At 43.2% G+C, this 21,661-nt stretch overlaps 1 protein-coding gene across 6 annotated transcripts in view; it reads right to left on the bottom strand.

Moving 5' to 3' along the window:
* Nucleotides 1–12,039, bottom strand: part of CLTCL1 (clathrin heavy chain like 1) — a 36,508-nt gene extending 24,469 nt beyond the window's left edge. For all 6 annotated transcript variants that reach the window (XM_068412994.1, XM_068412993.1, XM_068412997.1 and 3 more), the window contains exons 1-2: nt 11,907–12,039; nt 3,371–3,578 (exon numbers count right to left, since the gene is read on the bottom strand). In XM_068412994.1, the coding sequence (XP_068269095.1) occupies nt 3,371–3,578; nt 11,907–11,948 (250 nt within the window). In that variant the 5' untranslated portion in view covers nt 11,949–12,039. The remainder of the gene's footprint in view (nt 1–3,370; nt 3,579–11,906) is intronic.
* Between the last annotated feature and the right edge of the window lie 9,622 nt (nt 12,040–21,661).

The following is a 21,661-nucleotide window of genomic DNA, read 5'->3' on the forward strand; positions in this document are numbered from 1 at the left end:
CCTTTCAGGAAGTCAAAGTGATGTTTTACTTAACTGCAGATGAGACGACTCAGCTCTAGGAATATTGTTTTCTGTTCACAAGACACCCACTCAGACTGCTAGAATATTGGCTTGTAATGCCATTATTTCTATCCACATTTCCGAAGTGTTTTCCCTGCTAGCAACACTTCTGACTGTCAAACTGGTAGACGTTCCTTCTACTGGGAAGTTTTGATAGATGAAGGCTGCTGGCCACTGAGGAACTGTTTTCAAGAGATACTAACCCTATGTTAGTATGCATCTTGGACTGCTTTATAATGTTTTAGCATAATTTATACAGTAAGTTGATCATATTAGTTTAATGCAGTGCCAAGAGACAATGCAAGACTTCAGAGCTACCACATGCAGCATTTATGCTCCCTGGATTAACTGCATAAAGAACTGTTAACCTGATCAACTAGTTCCTAGGACAGCTTGCTAGCTTTCCTGGGACCAGAAGCGGCCTGTTTCCGACCACCTTGTTCTGCATATGCAGTTACTGTATTATACAAATACAATAAGCCCAGGCCTAACACCAGCTATAAACTGATAGTGGGAAACAGCATATTTACTCTATCGGACAACAATTTGTCCAGCAGTGGACTGGTACTATCAAGGGATTGATTGTGGAACTTCTACAGTGTGCAGCCTCACATGCAAAAGGCAGACAAGTGGTTCTGGAAGAGTTCTAGTCATCATCTAAACAGGAATATCAGTATGTGCATACAGAAACTGCTCTCAAAGTCAGTCTTCCTGAAAAGGAAGCAGGATGTCCTTCCTCGTTTTAAGAATACAGGGGAAACCAATAAACTACTAAAACAAGCTAAAAGCTCATGCTTGTCTATTTTCTAGACTAAGTCTGACTGCGGTGTTACAGTTGGAAATGGCTTTAGACGCTTCATCAGGCAGCTAGCTCTGGATGTTGGGTGCCACAGCAGCCACGGCAATACAATTTTAGTGTGGCAACAGAAATTCAAACTGCAGAACTCTAAACTAATTAAACTACAAAAAAATCCATTATTTGGATTGAGAGAGAGCAGAACCTGCTATAAAGTCATAGTGAGGGCAAATGTGAATTTGAGTCTTATGTCTACTTGAACACTTTCTTAGGCTGAGATCTGAGACAAAAAGACAGACTCTTACATAAGTTTTTTCTGATCAAGCTACCAGACTGATCAGTCTACTTAGACTATTCTCTACAGGTGTAATCAAGTAAGCAGATGCATTTTTTGAACACTGGCACAAAAATTTACATTTCAGTTCACTGGGGCATGAAGTTTCTCCATTCCACAAAGAATGGAAGCACCCCCGAGTGCTGCATTCTCCACTTACACCAACTGGGGAGTACTCTCAGTACAGAGCAAAGCAAGAGAATCACGAACACAAGAAGAAAGCACAAATCTTGGTACACCAGGAGAATGCCACATGCAATCCAGAAATGAAATTGTGCATACTGTATTTCAGTTTAAATCAAGAACCATTTCATTTCTTTTTTTGACGGTGGGTTTGTATGTCTATTGCTCAATAATCCTCAGATTATGAGCAACTTCCAGTCATGGCACACTGAGTCACAATATGCAACAGTTTTGACCACTGAAGCTTCAGTCAATCAGCAGGGAAAGTCTGGAGTGACAGACTGACTTAAACCACATCATCAGTGCAGTTCACTGTAGTTCTGCTGGTTATCGAGGGTGACAACATATTGGTTAGGTAGCTCTATTCATCCTCTTTTCTACCCAACCCTTTGATCATTAGATTATTGATAGAGAAGAGATCATTAAGTTTGCAATACCCGACAACACAACTTTGCATGTCAATGCTACATCATTCACTCAACCTTATCTGTTCAGAGGACAAGCTTATTCACTCTGCGTGGACAGAACGATACTCCTTTCGAGCAAGTCTTAACACTGGCAAGAATAAAGCTATATTCTTTGAAGCTGATGAAAATCCATTTAGTTAGTAGGTTACTTTTAAAACCAGATGATACAGTTCCCTTTTAAGAGCTAGACAAAGCTCTGCTAGTGTAGAGAAGGCACTTTCCTTGCCAATATGGTTTGCTTAAAGGGGTCCAAGATTAAAGACAGTGAACTCGTAACAGATCTGAAATTATTTTTTCATTGTTACCTTTACCCACACCCCAGGTAAGGCAGTCCTTTGCAAGATGTATAAGCATCCTAACTGAATCACAGATTCAGTTGAAGTCAAACATTAACACATTAGTTTTCCCTAATGTCAGTATAAGCCTGAGATCAAAGACAAGAAGTTGCAGGTTTTGTGCCAGTTCTGAGGACAGTTACTTCTTGGACCCCTAAGTAATTTCACCATGATTTTTCACAGTAAAAAACACAGGCAGAAATGAATAGCACACAGGACATGCTAGCAGAGGTCTCTCATAAAAATATTGCAACTTGGTTTTGTCTATCAACTGTACTTCTATCATATGCACACACATACACACAGACAAACATTAAGAACACGCTCTTCTTCACTTGGTACAGTCAATAGTCAAAGCAGCCAAATGGTTAGCAACAAGCCAATGGAGAATGTTTTCACTATAATACCAGTTGAGGATTAAGATCCCCCACCTGGCAAACGGCAAACTGACAAATGGCTACCTTAAAGTTCAGTACTTTTTATGAGATTAGACCATTCTGTACTACCAAACATGGAATGTCATGACAAAGCTCACTCACCATCTGTTTAGATAAGATGCAAGAAGAAAAGCACATAGTCAGTAACAGTTATTGAGATTAAATACCAGAAATCAGTCATTTAAGAAAAGAGCCAGAGATGTATTAAGTTATTTCTTTTTGCTCAGAGCGCTACTTAAAGGCAGTATCAACACCACAGGTACTGGTAAGCAGATGTCTTCTATCTGTAAGATCTCATGATTGCCAAACTTAACATGCTTGCACATTCAGAGTTTCACAGGTACTGGCCATTCTTATGACATTTTGTTGGTGTATCTAGCAAGCTCTTCAGAGCTACAAGAAAGGGTCAGGACAAAGCAGAGAGTAAGAATGGCTTTACACCCCTATTCATGTTTACAAGTGTCTATTATGTTTACAATACTTGTTTAAAGGGAAAGTATACCATATGTTGACCTGGTCCTCAGTGAGGAGGCTGCAGTGCCAAGCCCAAGCATCTCACACCTACTTGGAGGCAAATCATCCAAAGATTACTGGAAAATCCACTGCCAAAAATACAGCATGCAAGTTCAGGCAAGAATTCTTATCCTCATATACATTCTTCTTAGAAAGTTTACATAAATCTTAAGCTTAAGAGCATACGTAAGCATTAATACAGCCTAACAGTAGGTTTCACACTGCAATAATAAAGGGTTACTCACCTTTCAGCGCAATTACTTTAGAGGCTGGATTCATGATGGCACTTTCGGCAGAAATTGGACGTCTGATGGGTGTTGTTGGATCGCTCATGTCAATTATCACTACTTGTGCCTGCTCTCCCACTTTCTCCCTGATGCAGATGAACTTGTCAGATTCCATTGTTAGGGTACTGAATCCAATGTTTGCTGGGTTAATGCCCAAATTTTGGAGCTAGAAAGACAGAAAAGAGTGCTTTATTATCCTTCTCATGTTGAAGGTCTAACTCAAGCCTCTATGCCTAAAGTCTCCTCCAGAAGGAAATGCAAGACTGGCATATTTCTCTGACAAGAGTGTATATTATGGAACTATGATTTATCTTCCAATTCTCTTTGTTTCGTAGGTAAAGAACTACACAATTCTCAGTACTCAAGGCCTAAAGACATTCCGAAGTTGTTATTGATGCAAACTAAAAGGAGTTTTAACTGAAGCATTTATTGCTTAACCCGGTTCTAGCAACGTGACAGGCTGTATACTATCAGTAGCATCACTATTCCAGAATTCGCAAGGCTGGTAAATCTGATATTAAAAACTTAAGTGGCAGAACTACAATGTACAGCATCAGTGGGTCTTAGGGAAAGAACCAATTACCCTTATGCAACCCACTCCTAGCAACATTATGGAATTAAGTCTACACAGCAGGTCTCAAATGGCCTATTTTTACAAGTGCACTCGTTCATTGTGCTTCTTAGAATCTAATTCTTAACACATCTTTCTTAGCTTTCATTGATAAAATAATCACTCATTCAGTCTCTCCTTGCCCAAGATATCATGCCATTTGGCTCAACAAAGGCAGGGATTTCAATGCAGGCCCCCCTCCAGCCTTACGTCCAACTCTCAAAACATAACGTGCTCAATCATATGAGAGTAGGTACAAAGTAGTTACTCTTAATGTAACTTAAAGTAATTTTGTGCTACTAAATAGACTGCCCTACAAGATGGCAATTGCTCATGTTCATCCTTTTGTGTTAACTTAGTTTTCCTTCACTTCCAATTTCAGGTTAATAAGAGGAGGTGGCAGTGAATGAGCATCATTTTCAGCTGGTCTGCAGTAAGTCAGATTTACCTACACAGCACACCCCAGCTTGGTATGTATGAAAGCTGCATTTTATATAACAGTAACTGTGACAAGCCTGAGCACCTGCTTTATGCCCCAGAGCAATGTTTTTCAAGCAGAGGAACTGTATCAGCTTCACTTAAGGGATTAACCTATACTGCTTTTCAGTGCACTGCAAGTGAAAATTCACTGCCCTCAAGGAGACAGGATAGAAACTACCACCAGCATCATTAAGCCATTAGACTCCTTTGATTGGTACCACCAGAACCTTCATACAATAGACTAAACCCCTTGGGCAACAAGTCCCACGATGGTGACGCAAACACTGTTTTCCTGTGTTTTGACCTGTCTGATCACGGCGTGCCACTGCTTCTGTAAAGCTACTCGCTAAATCATAAATTGGGTATGTAATGGAGATACCTAGAGGTGTGGTGTGTCAGGACTATGCCCAAGAATGCCTCAGGAATTGTTTTGTTTTCTGTTCAGCTTACTAATGAAGAGCTCTTCAGCTCAGTAACTGCTAATCTCTACATACTCAAGTTTCAGTAATGCAATACAAGCCAAATGTACGCATGTGTAAAAAAACATTTACTCCCTCCCGCAAGTGTCTTTCAGCAAGACAGAGACCCATTCAGCTAACACCTCACTTTACAGGTAAACACTTCAATACACACTAGTAAACTTCAGTAGGTGCCATTCATTCCAAAAGAGAATAAAAGTTTAGGCACAAGAACATCAGAAGCTGCTTGCAACTAGAGTTTTGAAAACAAGTCCACTGGGCATGTGGCTGTTACAGGCTTCTGTGTCAGTAAGGAAAGAAGTTTCCAAATCAAGACAACTCATGTACTTTTCGTATGTAATGCAGAAAGTTTTAGTACCCAATAAACATGCAAGTTGTAGCTCCATCAACCTCTGTGAGCTTGAACAACAAATGAATAAATGATAGGCCCTTAATTCCACTGTTCTTGTTAACACGCTCTAGACCAGACAGTGTTCGCTTATTGTGACAAATTACACATTCACATAGTAGACACTTGAGCACTTTAACGCTGAGCATGATCCGAGTCCATCTACCAGAGTATAGTCCATTCTAAGAGACTGATTAAGTGTCACAAGAGTGGTCAAAAGATTTAACTGCAGCATAGCCAAGTTCCTAACTTGATTTAATTAATCCAAACTCCCATGTATTTCCAGAGTACCGAAGCAGAAACACAGCTTGAAGGTCTCTTCTCAATTACTGAGCTTCAGCTTGACCTACTCTTCAAGAGACAGCCCCTGGCCTCTCATTCTGCATGGTGAGAATCTTGAGGCATTAGCCTACTTGAAGTTCAGCTTTAAGCCCAAGGTTCTTCACTCCAAAAGCTGGTCCATGTTGAAGAATAACACTTCGGGTATCTTCATTAAGGTAAGTAAGATTTTGCATGAAGTTCTGGTATTAAGACTTCCCATTTTAACTGTTATAAAATCCAGCAAAGCTTTCACAAAATGTAATGTTAAATTATGCATATCACTGCCATCCTTATTATTAGGGAAGTCAGACACATCTTTTAAAGGCAAAATGTCAGTACTTCCTAAAGGACGGTCATGTAAATGCTGCAAGCTGCAGTGAATGATGACAATACTTCCCATTTTAGCAGTCCAAAAACACTAGACTGTTCCTGCTGTCAGGGGAGTGATAAATATCCTCATCAGATCATACACTGCTTCCATGTTATAGGAGCATGTAAGAGGCATATTCCTTATGACTATACATAAGAACATGAGCAGAATCCCTTTACCACCAAATAAAGGGACATTAGCCAGCATTGCTTCTAGCCTGGACGAGACAAACCTACCAAGACAATCTGGACTATGTTCATCTAAATCACCTTCACTCCCTCCTCAAGCACAGAATTAAGAAAACTTTATTACAGCATGTAGCAAGCATATAGCTATGTACCTTAAAAAGCCTCAGGTGAAGGTGCTACAGGCCATTACTGAAGTTCATATATATATATATATACACACACGAACTAGAGATTTTGCAGTTTATTTTCACAAGAGTGAACATCAGGCCTCTGAATCACTACTCAATTTTCATATTTTATTATGCTGCTTAGGCAAGCACTACTCTCAAACTAACGTTGCCTTCTTCTGAAGAGAAGGATTCAATATTACAAAGTCATTCCAGAGACATTTACTATGGGGATAGCCTCTTTCGATGATATTGCCCCACACTTTACTTTTGGATAATCCAGTTAAACCCTAACAAACACCCCCATGTAGGTTGCTGTAAGCCTTGCTATAGAGGCAAGGGTAACATTCTGTTCTACAAGTAACAGCCTAAAGCCTCTCCTAGCCTTTCATGCCCTAATGCCCATGTGTACACGTGTACAGTGTAGAACTATCTTCACTATCAGGCTGAATGAAACAAATAAAGACTTTTGCGTCACAGATATCTAGTATTCCGGCAGGCTGGATTAGATACCAAACTTACTTTTAAGCATCTTATAGATACTGAGAGCTTAGTGACATGGTAAAGATAAATCAATATTATTATTTGATTCTCAACCTGAATGAAGATACACAAGTCCTAAACTTTGGATGAAATACAACTATTAATCTGAGATTTAGTCTTTCCCCATTCTACTTTAGGAACATGGTACCATTCCCTAAGAAATGGAGTGGGGATGTTTTTACACAAGATTTCTACTAAATATTGGGCTTTCTAATGCATTTCCCTTTCCATGGAGTGCAGTGACCCAGACTGAGCCAGCACAGACCAACTCAGACACTGATACTATCAGTCTTCAAACTAAGTCCATTTCTCTAACGGGAAATACTTCAGCCTAACTTACTGTCTGTTCAATACTGACACTCTAATACTTGGGACCTACCATCAGTTAAATGCTGGAGTCAGAAGAACTCTGAGAATTTAAGATCCTTCCAGGGTTCAGTAAATATCCCGTTTCAGCTTTATGCCACACAGCTCTAGTGGAAATGCTTTTTAGAGGTGATCAACTATTGTTTTTTATGCCCATTAGAAAAGAGAAAGCCTTGGACAGAGGCTATAGGTATCCAAATATTAAAAACTGCCTGCTAAAAGCTCTGTAAGCACATATCATTTTAAGCATAATACAAACCAAGGCAGCAGTAATACAGTTTCTCAGAACTCTTTTACTCATGTGACTATATAAAGTTATAATCATGCTCAATAAGGATCTGCATATAGTTGTTGGACATCCCCTCTCAACTGCTCACCCTCACCTCATCTCCTGCTATAGATCCCATCTTGACAGGTGGGGGACATGAAGGAAGTATACAAGAGCTGAAACACACAAGATCACAGGCTCACAGGTTTTAGCTGCAGTTGCAATTAGGCTTTCATCTTAAATGACAGTTACTCCCTACACAAAAATCTGTTCTTTTATGTCTGTGATGAGGGTTAGATCATCTATTGAATGAGTTTCCCTACCACGTGTAGGGTACTTCTCAATCCAGAGAGCAAATATGGTCTCTTCCAACACTAACTAGCTGAATTAAGTCATGATATTCAGCTCTACCTTTTGAATACAATTCCAAAAAGTAATTTACAGCTTGCAAATATCCTCAGTGCTTTTAAGTCCACATGTCTAGCCAAAGCAAACTCATGAAAGCCATTACGCTTCAGCTCAGTCATGCCTATTGCACAAGACAGTAATTCTTAACAAGACACCTCAGAGTATCCAAATATAAAGTGTTTTTGTCCAGAAAACGACAGAAGTAAATCCACATCCTTTATGTTTAAAACCAGGATACCTTAGCTTCTCAGTCCTGCATCAAGAAGCATAAAACTTATGCATCAAGAGCATGTCACGCACACAAATTTTTTCACATTAGTTGGCTGTGCTCAAGAGCCTGTATTAGTTACTCAACAGAAAGCAGAACCATGTCTACAGATCCATATGCCTATCCATCGAAGGGATGAAGCCCCCAACCTAGGAACCCGAGACTTTGTAAAAGCAACAGCTTTCCCTGCAGGCAAGCAGCGATTTTTGCTAGTGAAAACTGAAAAAAAGCTCAAAAGGGGACAAAGACAAGCTTTTAAGAGCAAACCAATGACTAAGTAAAAGCAAAGTTTAATTTTAGATCAAGAACACTTTGTACACTGAATTCCAGTAGTATAGCTTCCCGTCTACGTACCAGTATATTCAGCCTTTTACAGCATTTCCTTTGTAAACTACAATCCCCTTGGAAGAGTTCAATCTGGTAAAAAATTTATAAATCACTGCTCCAACAGGAGCACTGGAGTTAAGAACCTGATTAAATCACAATAGCTTAAGTAGTGTGTACTAGTCCTTCACTATAGCAGAGCTGGCATAGTTTCTACTGCTGCTGCAGCTGGTCAGCCATCAGACAGATAAACAAGTCCTTATCTTATTCCCCTCCCTTGCTATGGGACTTAACTATGATACCCTCTGTGGGAAGAATGAGCAAGATGCAAGTCCTTTATGAACTTGTGAAGACTCATAGCTACAGAGTTCACATCTAAAAACAACTGTTCAATTGCATTAAATGGAGCTAAACAAACAGTAAGACACAAGTTCATTCTCAGTTCGACTACTACCTAAAGACCTGGGTATCTTTCTTTTACTGCAGCTATTCTCCATCTCTCAGCTCACACAGGACTTGAACGTACAAGCTGTAACTACTTCAAATTTCACATGCACTGTGACTGGCAGTCACTCCTCCTGCATGGGCTTGGAGCTACAGTTCAGTCAGGAGGACGATCAACATACAGCAAACAGAGCTTCACAAGGAACGTAAACAGCCTGCTGATTTCTAGTACTCCTCCAATTTTACATGGACCAAGATCGCTGCTTCACTTCACACTATCATTTATTCACTTCCAGCTAGAGAGAGTGGGAGAGAAGAGTTCAGTATTTAGCACTGCAACGTATGTTTGGTTTCTCTGGAGAGCACTTTCTGCATGCTTCAGCTCTTCTTTTAGTGAAGTACATACAACAACCTTGGGAAGACTCTGAGCTTAAGTGAAATAGTGTTTCATCAGCAACAGGCTGAACTGGAATAACGTAATTATCGTGCTAACAGCTATTCTAGTTACTTAAAGCCATAAGGTATAAACAGTACACAGACTGACTTCAGGTATAGAAAGATTTAATGCGAGATCACTGAAACAGTACAATTATAAGGAATTGTAACTTTTTTTGATTTAACATCATAAAGCAGCATACTAGATCTGTTACACTAATTTAAAATACGACAATTTAACTGTAGCCAAGCCAATTTCTTGGAAGTAATGTGAGGAAAAAGAGATTAAGCTGATAATGCTAAATATGGGTGATAGTGAAGCATTATGAAGAAGAGTGAAAGCCTAATCTTTTCACGAATTCCCTACCTGTCAACAATAAGCAGCATGTATCATTTATTCATGACTGTAGACTTTTACAACACATAAATATTAAGTTAGAGCTGATAAAGCTGCACTGCAGATACCCAGACAGAGCAAACAGTACCAGTTCCCACATTCCTTCAGATTCCCTCCCCACTTATCCCACCACGTACAGACAACTGGAGCAGCAGCACTGAGGAGGCTGACTGCATTCCTACTCCCAGCTACTACTAATCTCAATTTCTCTTTTAGTAGAGTACTGCTTTGGAGCTACTGCACTCAGAATGGAGGGAGAAGCAAGAACGAGTGAATCCTGAAAAAGAGTTTGGTCCTACATGTTAGCACCAGGGGTCCCAAGGTTTCCCCTGCTCCTCTATGCAGCCTCCATTCTGGGGAAAGCACAGGTTTAGCCCTTTCAATAGGATCAAATTATTTAAGAGCAAAAGCAGGTGGTAGCAAAAAATAGAATATGACTTCAGTACAAATCTCCTGAGAAGTTGCTAGCCCCCCACCCAAAACAGAAGTACTACAATGCTAATACTGGCAGTGTTACAAGGCACACAACACTAGCAATCACAGCAATAGTCATTTAATATACAAAACAGAATGTGTGTTGTTCTGTCATCATTACTGTATAGACCAAATACAATCAGCAGGATTGGTTATGTCTGTTAGTTTCAAATTGTAAGAACTGTATACTTCTTTCTAAGGAAAGTGTGACATCAAAAATGTTTTGATCCCAAGTTTCTTAGACAGCTGTACTGTAGCTGTTAGGAATTAATTTGAGGGTACTATAATTGCTGCTATACTGGACATGGCGGGGGGGTGGGGGGGGAGAGAGAAGCGACAGTATAATTCTTCACTATGTTAAACTCTCTTAACTCATGACAACTCTGAGCAGACAGGTGTATCTGCTCCCTTGGGCACAGGGATTAGGTATTTCTGCAGCTCGCTAGCCCTATTACTGTTTTTCAGGCCAGGGCTCCTTCTGAAGTGACCAAGATGGTCCTTCCAGTCAAGCAGAACACTTCCCAAAAGGAGCTGGAAGCGGCAATAACCATTTCCCAAGCTGAAATGCTTGAGGTGGCACACAGGCCACGCTGACGGATGATACCCAGTTCATACTTTGAAATGGATGCCCGATTTGACAGAAAGGGGCGGTGCAGAGACAGAAGGATGACTTGCCAAGTCCACTTCCTGTTCCCTCATTCATTTAGCAAATTCCTTTAATTCCTGCCTTAAACTGCATGTTCAGAGACCGCTGTTCTCTCACTCCATTTACAACCCTCCCTCACCACCAGTTCACAAAGAAACAGATAAACCGGTTTGTCTGTGCTGCATCCATTAGTCATGGATCTTTTCCAACGCTGGCATTATAGTTTTCACAGGTTATTAAGAACAGCACCATTTAATTTTTAGAGAGGTTTTTTTCTTTTTAACTATTGTTATGTTTGGAAGGAAGGACTGTACAGCTTCCAAGTCCAAATGGTTTCTTGCACCTCATCTCACCAATTTCCCCCAGTTCGCAGCTGCACAGCAAGAGGTTCCCAGGAACCTCCGCGATCCGGGGGCTGACGGTCCTTTAGGTAAAACAGAAAAGCCTCGATCCCTCTGCAAGACTAAGGCGCCCACCTAAGCGGAGGCGGGGGAGCCCCCCTGGCCCCCGGGGCGAGCAGCCCGGCCGCGGCCCGGCGCCTCCCCCTCCCCGGAGCGGGAGGTCCCTCAGGCGGCCAGTGACTCTGCACAAATCGCGGCCGCTCCGCACGCCGCGGAGAGGGAGCCCGGGGATGGATGGACGGACGGAGGCGGCAGCCCGGGAGCCCGCACCGGGGGCGGGCTCGGTCCTGCGCGCCTTCCCGCGGCGCCCAACGGGACGGCGGCCCCGCACCGGAGGGGAAAGAGGGATGGGATCCCCCCGCCGCAGCGGCCGCAGGAGGCGCCCCCGGGGCCCGGCCCCCTCCCCTCAGCGCGCCCCCAGCCCCGGCTAGGCCGCGGCCCCCCCTCTCTGAGGGACAGGGTGAGGCAGAGGAGGGGGAGCCCCATCCCTGCGCCTCCACCGCCCCCCTCCGCTCACCTGAAAATGCTCCTGGAAGCGAATGGGCAGTATCTGGGCCATGGCTGGGGGCGAGCTCCGCGGGGCAGGGGCGCGGGGCAGGGGCCGGCGGTGGCAGCAGGGGAGGCGCCGCTGCACCCCACACGGCGGCGGGGCGGGGGGGAGCGGGGGCGGCGCAGGCGCAGTGCGCTCGCTGGGATGGCGCCCCGGCGGGCTCGCCTCCCTCCCCTGCCTCAGCTCGCGGCCGCTCACTCTAGCGACGGGATCACTCCGCACCTCACCAGCCTGCCAGGGTCTCCTCAAATAGTCCCTCCCCGCGGCGCGTCTTCCCCCGCCTCATCGCCCCCGCCTCTCGCCCGCCCTCAGCGCTCCCCACTCCCGCTGAGTGGGAGGGCCGGGCAGGGGGCTCCGAGGGGAGGAGGGCTCCCCCCGCCCCGACTGCGGCCAGCGGAGAGAGGTGGGGGGATGTCGGAGCCCACGGATCCTTCCGCTGCTGCCACACGCACTCACGTGACGCGACCCCCTCCCCGGCTCCCGCGGTGGCGGGTGGGGGCTGTGGCCCTTCATGGTCCCCCGCGGCCACGCCGTCCGCCTCGCACGGACCCCGCCACAGCCTCTCCTCCTCAGCCCCGCGGGTCCCTTCTAGCCGCTCTCCACGGCGGGGGCGGAGGTGCCGGCGGTGATGCTCCCCTCAGGGCTCCGGGGCTCCTGCCGTGGCTGAGGAGAAAGGCAGGGGCCGCCCAGACGCTGCCCCGCCGCCCGGCTGTGGCCCTCGGTGGGCGCTGAAGGCCGGGAGCGGGCCCCGCTCCTTGTGCCTGCGGGCCCCGCGGCCTGCCCCAGCACCTGCCGTCGGGGCTGGTTATGGCAGAGAGCAGCTCTGCTCCTCTACGGGGTGGACACCGGCTGGTCCTGCCCGCAGGGGAGCAGAGGCACGCGTGGCCCTTGCCAGGCATGGCCCCCACTCGGGGCACGAGGGCCAGGGCAGCCACCGCTGCTCAGCCGCCCCTGGGAGCCCCAAGGGCTCAGCCGGTGCTTGGCTCTGGCTGCCCGCTGCCCTCGGCCCCCCGACAGATCGTAGCACCACGTGGGCTTTGCTACCTGCTGCCATGCCCGGAGGTAGGTGAGGAGTTTTATGACCGGTTATCAGGTATGTTTGAAAAGCCATCCTGCTGTTCGGCTCCGTTGAATTTCTAAATGGAAATAGGGTTCCTTCCCTGGAGACTTGACATCATAAATGGGAAAGGTATTGAATAACCAAGAAGTGGAGGGTCCAACGTGCAAGAGGTATATCAACACCTTTTTTTTTTACCCTCACTCCTAGTCAGCCCATTAGCATCAGATGGGGGAGGTGAAGGTAACATTACTGCTATTCTGTTTCTCCTAAATTACAGTAATCCTTCGAGATGGAAACTGCTGCGGTGTTGCTAGCTCCAGCAGTTTTATCCAGAGCATCATGTTGTTCACATTTTCCCAGAGAGCCCAGCTCTGGGAAACACAAGATTACAGGAGAATCTCTGATTTAATTTTTTGTAAGTGAGTTTCTTATGCTGTGGGTTGCAAAGCTGAACAAGGGACCCCTGAAGACTCAAAACCAGAAGGCAGAATCCAAATATAGTATAATTTAAAACTTCATTATTTTTACTTAACCTCATTAATTTTTAATACATGGAGCTGGGAATTACCAAAACTGGGTTAGGTTTCCAAAGGAATCGTAGGCATGGCTCTACTGAGACACCTTGGTTCCTACTGGCATGCACAGTCGCAGGCTGCAGCCGTGGGGATCCCTTTGCCATGTATGGGAGAAGTGAAGGTCTACAGCTGGACTGAGGAAACCCAGAACAACCTGTTGAACAGGTGGCAGAAGGTGCTGGGACTGAGGTGCTGCTGGGATCTGAAGCTCTCCCCAGAGGACTCACGATTGGGGTTAGGCACCAAGGTCTGTTCTCTCAAAAGCGGGCAAAAAATGGAGCTGAGGTGGAGACAACTTTTCTTTGCAGGGTCTCAAAGGTGTTTGAGTAGCATCTACTGTGTAGGTTTGTTAGTAGCAGTTTATTTATGGTGGGTTAGCTATATCAACTTCTACATTAGGGCAAGTCAACAGTGCTGCAGAGACAAGACCATCAGTGGGATGTCAGGTATAATGGTACAATGAACTTGTTCTGTGTTTGCCTCTGTCAACTGCCTTCCTTCGCAATCACTTTATGGATGCTAATTATTTATATCCAGAGCTCCAATTGCTAGCTTCTGCTTTCTAATTTATAGCTAACTAGTTCTGTTTAAAAAAAATGAGCCACAGACTTTCATCACTTATTTCACAAATGAAGTAGGACCTGTTAAGTAATGTACTTACCGATAGGATATATATATTTATATATCATTTATATTTTAAAGAAGATTGTGACAAAGGAAAGAACAAGTTTGTCTCAGACATTCATTAGCAAGAATTACAAATGCACAAAAATCACTATGTACTGTGCAATCCCTCTTAGTAGTCTGGCACTAAACTGCTGACATGAACTAGAGAGATCACTGGCTAAGGAAATCAAGGCTCTTTTAAAGTATAATTAAAATTAAAGGTCTGTTATATTTCTTCAATCCATTTCTAATAATATAATGATTCATGCCCCCTCCCAGCTGGCCAAATCCTAATTACAACATCCCATAATTTCTGTAGTAAAAAAAGCATCTCACTTTATGTAAGTGCTGTGCCACACTTCTTGTCTGCTGATGTCTTTCTCATTTGTACCTTCTTTACACTGTTCTGTGTTTAAATATCTGTTCTTTTTAGCACCTGGCTTTGCTGATCACAAGGGTTAGATTCTTCGCCAGCACAATCAGCTCTGCAGAGCTGGCTGATCGTGTTTGAAATTTTGACACAAATCAAAACAATGGGAAAAGTATTTTGCCATCTTTTCTCCACTTTGCAACTAGCTGAGCTCCCGTAGCTGAAGAAACTGGCCTCTGTACGGTCAGCTGCGTGCATGGATGTTTTCACTGAGTCTTTTAACCTTGTTTTCTGTATTTAGTTTGGGATCTCTCAATGGAAAGGCACTACTGGCCTTATTTAAGGTATTTTGCCTACAATCTATAGTCTATTAAAAGGAAATGTAAAGGGTGTCAAGTCTCTAAATGTTTGCTGTGCTAGTAGCCTTCTGATTAGCTGACTGCTACTCTCTTGCTCTTGATAAAAGGCAGAGCCACAGCACTTAGCAGCTGAGAAGGGTGTAATCCCTAGCAATCCTTTTAACAACACAAATGGAAAAGCTCCTGGTAAATGTTTCTCTATGTTTTCAGAGCTTGCTCTCCTCCAGATGTTTGGTTTTCTGTCTTCTCTTACGGATGGCAGCCTGATGCTCCTTTTCAGTGTTTGAGAACAGCCCTGAGAAGAGCTGCATTTTTGCCTTGGAGGGGCTGTTATTTACATGGAAAAATGTTATATGTATTGTGCATGTTCCTAGTCATCTTCCCACAGAATCAGCCAAGGAAGTCTCACTGGAAAAGCAATGTGCATTTTTCGTAAGTGTTCCTCTCAGAGTCTTGCTCTACAACATCAGTTAAAATCACCGTTTAACTACAAAAGTGTTCAATTTGCAAATGTTTGGCCACTTACTGTTTAGATTAAAAAAAATAAAAAGGCACTAGCACATATTCTGGCCTATATGAGAGTGTCTGCTTGCTGACAGCGGGAGACCTGCCTGAGTGTGAACAAGTAAAGCTCCAAGTGACAGGGAGTCTGCGGGTTGGACTTGCACGTCCTTGCGGCTGACCACTACAAACTGCTGGAGAGCTGATGCGTGTGGCACAGCATTGAACGCAGAAGGTTTGATCCTTATTTGTTCCCAGCTGTGTGCTGACTGGCGCCGTCGGAGCGTCAATGTTTTGCCTAACAGATAAATGCAAACCTTGGGAACGCTGTATCAGCAGTCACAGCACGAAGATGATGTGGTGCAGCAAAGACAGAGTATCACAACAACTACAAAAGTTCTGATCTGGTCTCTCACAGAGAAACTGGTATTTCGTGCATCTGAAGGCCCTCACTGACTGCCCTGTCTGCTTCAGGATCCAGTTTGAAACTGTACTCCTTGTTTTTCAAACCACACCCTCACTCCTTGGACTTCTTTCCAGCTTGTCTCCTGGAGACAGTGGAGCCCTTCCCTTTCCTCCATTCTGCCTCTTCTCTCTCCTTCCAACAGGCTCCTCACTGCTGCATCAAGAACTGTCTCCTATCATCATCTCCCATCCAGAACTGACTCCTTGTACATGTCCTGCAGTCATTCTCCACTTTAGTGCAAAATTCCACTCAAATAATGTTCTTTTCCCTTGGAATTCAATTCTCCTTTTCCCATCTGTTCTTCTTATTGAACACATAACTCTGGGTCATACAAAGCACTCTGAGCCTCTGGATGAGTTTCTTCTGTGGTTTTTGTAAGTCATTGCGCAAGCTGCTGAGAGCAGACTGGTAAAAATTGTAAATGTAATGTTTTTGAAGAAATGATTTGACATATAAAGATTCTGTTGCAGAGTTGTTTAATATGTAACTGTTTCATGTTTAAATTCCCTCTAGTTCATTCTCTGGCAGGGAAATGTTGTACACACTTAGCATTTAAAGGAAATAAATACCCTGTTATGATGGATTTAACTCCTGACATGTTCTTGATAAAGGTCACTTTATGAATTTAGTTTGGTATGTGAAGCCCCATCCTGTATTCCCTGTGCATGGAAAGCACTGCTGGAGATGATAGATTCTGATGGCATTTAATGTCAAAATGAACAGAAGTGTCTAGAGGCAGTAGCAGTGTGGGCTGGAGGTCTTTAGATTCCCCACAGAGCTAATGCCATGATGATACATAATTTACTTGTAACTTGCAAACAATATGCCTGACTTTCCTCCCAGAAGAATTTCCATTTAAAGAAGCCATTTCTGTCTGTCTGCAGCGTGCTGACTTTCATGCTTGCTTTGTGTTCATACAGTCGTTTGCTTCTTCTCTGGACACTTGCATTCTCCTGGGTTTGCAGCACAGATGCCGCATTACTTGCACGGCAGTGCACTAGCTGGAATTGCAACTCCTCCAGCCCAACCTTGTAAAAACAGAGGTTTGCTGGTCAGTGACGCAAAGCCAAATAAAGGGCATGGGAGTCATCGTCTGTCTTCAAAATAATGACAGACAGGTCAGGGCTGCTTGCTACGTCAACCTGTTTAGAAGCTGAATTCCTCCAGAGTGTTTTCTCTGGCAGCTCATCCATCAGGAGGATAGAGGGTGAATGTGTTCTTTGAGAATATAACTAATGGAAAGAAATGAGGTAGCTAATATAAATCAAGTGTGCATCTATTGCTAATTTCACTAGTTGTGGAATGACAGAAACCAAGCTACCCTTCTAAATAGCCCAAGTAAAATCTTAGCCTAAATGGTCTGAGTGGTTAAATACCATTTAGGAGCATTACTAGTAAGTGTGCATAAATAGGACACGAGAATAAAAGGTTGGAAATGACCTGAAGGGGTCTTCTGGTTATTACCTCTGTCCTACAGCAAGACTGAATGAGCCAATGTTTTCTAATTGCAGATTAATAGGGTGATTTGGGAAATGCTGAATATATTGACTGTTAGGGCCTTTTAGCTATTTGCTTTGAAATAGACCCTTGACAGGGAAACCGCAGTGTTCATTTTCTTAACATTATTATATTATCCAGGAAATAGAATAAAGCCAAGAAAAGCAGAAACCCCATTACATTTTAGAGTATAGTAGTAAACCATGCAGATGGTAAACAGGATTAATTTTCTGTAGGGCCTTTACAATATATTTCCCCTTCTCTTAATCCTGGAAAGCAGCACTCTAAATCCATAAGCTATGAATTCCCCCCATCCCCAGAAGGAAACAAGTCTTTTATGACTATGCTTTCCCTATGTTTCCTGTTTCCTTTTCCCCACCATAGTAAGTTTTGAGACCATTGGCCAAATTCAGCCATATGTGATGGAGAGGAATAAGCTCCGAGATACTAGATTTCTGCACGTCTCATGAAAATAGGCAACCAGAGGGCGGAGAGCCTTCTGTTTAGAAGGAACAGCTGAAGTGTGAGTCCAGTCCTTACTGGCAAGTCTATGAAGCAGTCAACCCAAATCATGGAAAAAGAATCTTTGACCAAGGCCTGCACCTTCTTGAATTAGTTTTATTGTTCATTAAATATTTTTGTTCCCCTTTTTTATGCCCAAATTCCTGCTTTTGTATGAATCTGTACCTTTGTCTGCATTAACTTTAAAGATAGGTTCAGAAATCCCCTCCTGAAAATACCATTATTTCCTGAACTATGTTCTCCCCTTCAAAACCAGGTTTTTATTAGACCACGTAATGCTATTGTATGTAACACAAAGGCCCTGTTTTTATTCTGTCAGGGTAGACCAGGTTGTAGGATTTCAGGAAGCTGAAGATAAAAGTCACCCTAATTTTCTTACTCTTGGCCTTCTCTGTCTTGAATTGTTTGTGGAACAGGTTTTAATGGAAGTTCTCTGCATTTCATAGTTCTTAATGACATATATAACCTGAATGTAACAGACTGGCTTTTCTGGAACTTCAGTCTTAACTAGAATTTTCAAGACACAAACACAACACAAAGATGTTGTTTCCCAGAGAGGTTCCACAACAATACATGTTTGCTGCCTTTTAGGTTTTTGAGAAAATAACAAGCAAGATGGCCAAGCCAGAAGAAAATATAGGTAAGCAGAGACTTACATGCTCAAAGTCCTCATAATGAAATGCTAAACTACCTTTAAAAAATTCCTACCAGTGCTAGCAGAAGCAATTTCTAAGCACTTTTTTGCTACCCTGTCACTAGAATGAATTTAGATGACACAAGATTAAGACAGCTGTGCCCCTTTATGCCAGTGCTTTCACTGTAACTGATACTACTTGTATGAGGGATATTAAGTAAAGGGATAAAACCTCTTGCGCAGAGGCAGCCTTAACAAGCACCAGAGGGAATTTACAATCCTATCTTTTTAGAGTATAGTTAATCTTTTTAGAAATACCTATCTTTTTAGAGTATAGTTAATCTTTTTAGAAATACCTATCTTTTTAGAAAGGCCTCCCTGAATTTAAAGAGTATTTGGTGCTTCCTGCTTTCCTAAAGGCCTGAGAGGTGCCCTGCAACTTAAAAAAGTGACATCAGTTTTTGCAAACCGTGCTGTTCCAGATATGTAGAGTATCTTTAGCAAACACAAAAATGAAAGGGAAAGCACACAAAGTGCTAGTTAAACCATTTATTTAGCATTTTGTGGTCTCATTTCCTTGCAGATTTTTGGTCATCTTTCCATGACATGGAAAAATGTGATCTAATAAAGTACTAATTTCAAAAAGAATGTGTGGAGGTCCAGTTCTGCAGTAGCTTTTAGTTGCCTCCCTCTTTCTGCGCCACGCAATACTGCATCCAGGAAGCAAAGCAATGATTTCTAGTCCCAGTGTCAGAGTTTTCCCTTTTCCATCCTAGCTCTCCACGAGTCATTTGCTCCGACTCAGACAGAGTCTAGTGTGAACACGTTTAAAATTCTGGATCGAGTAAGGCTCTGTAGCCAGAGCACGTCAGAAGTGAGTCATCTTTGTGTGTTTCTATCCATTTTATGAAGACTGAAACATAACTGTTATAAGAAGCTCTTCCTTTGTTTCTTTAGTTCTCTTCTTCCAGCATAACCAAAGAACTGAAAGAAACAAATCTAGTGTTAAGAAATAACCGCTTCCATGGGCCCTCCCAAAAACCCGTAAACATCTGCATGTTTCTCTTCTAGCTCAGAATGTGACTGAGACAGCACATGATGTGTTGCCTGATGCAAGAACTGTGTTCAGTTAATACATATTGCCAAGTTCGTGTCTGCAAACAGGCGTTTGATTTGCTGTGTCTGGGCTGTGACTGATCATACTCATTCACGAAGTGAGCGAACAAATGGCTGTATGAGTGTCTGGTAGAATACAGGAAACTGTTGAGCTTTTTGATCAATTATTCCAAAACAAGGATGGTCAAATATAGGCCCATAGGATTAAAACACAGCCTGAATCTGTACTTCTTTGTAATATAAAATTAAACATTTTGCAATGGTCTGTCCCTTCCCAGTTCACCCACTTTTGTCAAAAAATGATGCGGTTGGATTTGCTGGTGATACCAAGACTCTGGTAAGCTATCAGCATGGTCCCACTGGTTAGTCAGGGCTTCCGGATTTGTTTCACTGGTGTGTTACCTCCTCAGCTGTTGGGTTACGAAGCAACAAGGCAGCATTTATTATACTGCTTATCTCAGATATCACTTCCTCTCTCAATTCATCTCCATTCATAGTTACATATGACATGCAGTATTATTTTCAGCTATATTTGGCTTGCATGTAAGCCAACTTTCCAGCTCCTCTCGGTGTTATGTAAATACAACAGCAGGGAGGAGAAGCCTTTGGTCTCCTTGTGCCAGGAGGATATGCTGAACACCAACATGGACATGTTCCTGAAGACTGAACTGTTTTCTGGATGTCTGCTCACAGATTCCATAATCCATCTGTTTTCTGTAGAATGCAGTTATTTCAAGCAACAAAGTTCACTTCAGAGACATTGTACAGTAGCTGCTGTTTATGTTGATATTTCTGATGAGGCTCAATATTGTCTATTTTCCATTATATCTCAACGCTGCCTTTAATTGCCTCTTTCCACCAGATTTACGTGTTATCCCTCCCGGCTGTTCACACAGACTTCCCTTTACTTGGCAATCTTCCAGTCACTCCATGCTACAGACAGAGGTACTAAAACAGCAGAGCAGTTGATGAGAGTCAAAATAAAACTACAGTACGTTATACTACATGGCCTACAGATGACTGAAAATTAAACAAGAGAGCATCAGAGACTGTCATCAAAAGTTGTCCTCCTTTTCTTAAGACTGTTCATCTTAAGTACTTTTGGGTGGGTATGTGACAAAGTTGTAGAGGCTTAACAAATGCCTCTTCAAATGTTATCTAATTCCATTATTTATCACTACTCCAAGGCAGGATAAGTCGGAATTAATGATTTTCTCAAATACCAAATGAAAATTGTTCTTACGGGAATTGGCTTCATACCCCTGACACCTGAGACACCTGGGAAAGCAGAGACATTCCCTGGAGATTCACCCAGGTCATTAACACAGACAGGCTGACTCAGCAATACATCTACATGTGCCAAACTGCAAAGATATAAGGAAGCTTAATGATTTTAATGTGACACTCAACATAAATACGCACCTATTTCTTAAGTAAGTACATTCTTGAATTAAGGCTCTAGCTTCTTGCCTTCTAATGCTCCCAAACCCCACTGCTCTCTCATTGCCACTAGCTGCTGGTGTCCAGGGATAGATGGAAACCAGCAGTGTGCTGCTGTATCCCACAGGGAAGAGCTGCTTTGGTTATGCTGTTCATCTTACCTCACTTGGGCACAGGTGAAGCCCTCAGGCTTCTGGCAGGCTGCCACAGTAAACCCAGCATAGTGCATGTTAGCTTCAGTGGGGAGTAAGGCCTCAATATGGCATTTCAAACACCGATTAGTAAAGCAAGCAATTGAAAAGAAGTGTTTATTTAGCTCATGGAGATTGCAGAAAGGAAAACCGCTCCAGAAATTCAAAGCTAGAAATGCTAGAGCAGTCAGGTAGCTCAGATCCCTAAGAATGAGCTTCCTTCCCACCACCTTCAGCTGCAAGGATGACAGTCTGACCGCACCATCTTTCTCAGACACTGCGCTGGACAAGCAGTTGAAATGCAGCTCAACAAAAAGCCATTCAA

The sequence above is a fragment of the Nyctibius grandis genome, chromosome 14, assembly GCF_013368605.1.
Source record: "Nyctibius grandis isolate bNycGra1 chromosome 14, bNycGra1.pri, whole genome shotgun sequence".
NCBI classification, from domain to species: Eukaryota; Metazoa; Chordata; class Aves; order Nyctibiiformes; family Nyctibiidae; genus Nyctibius; species Nyctibius grandis.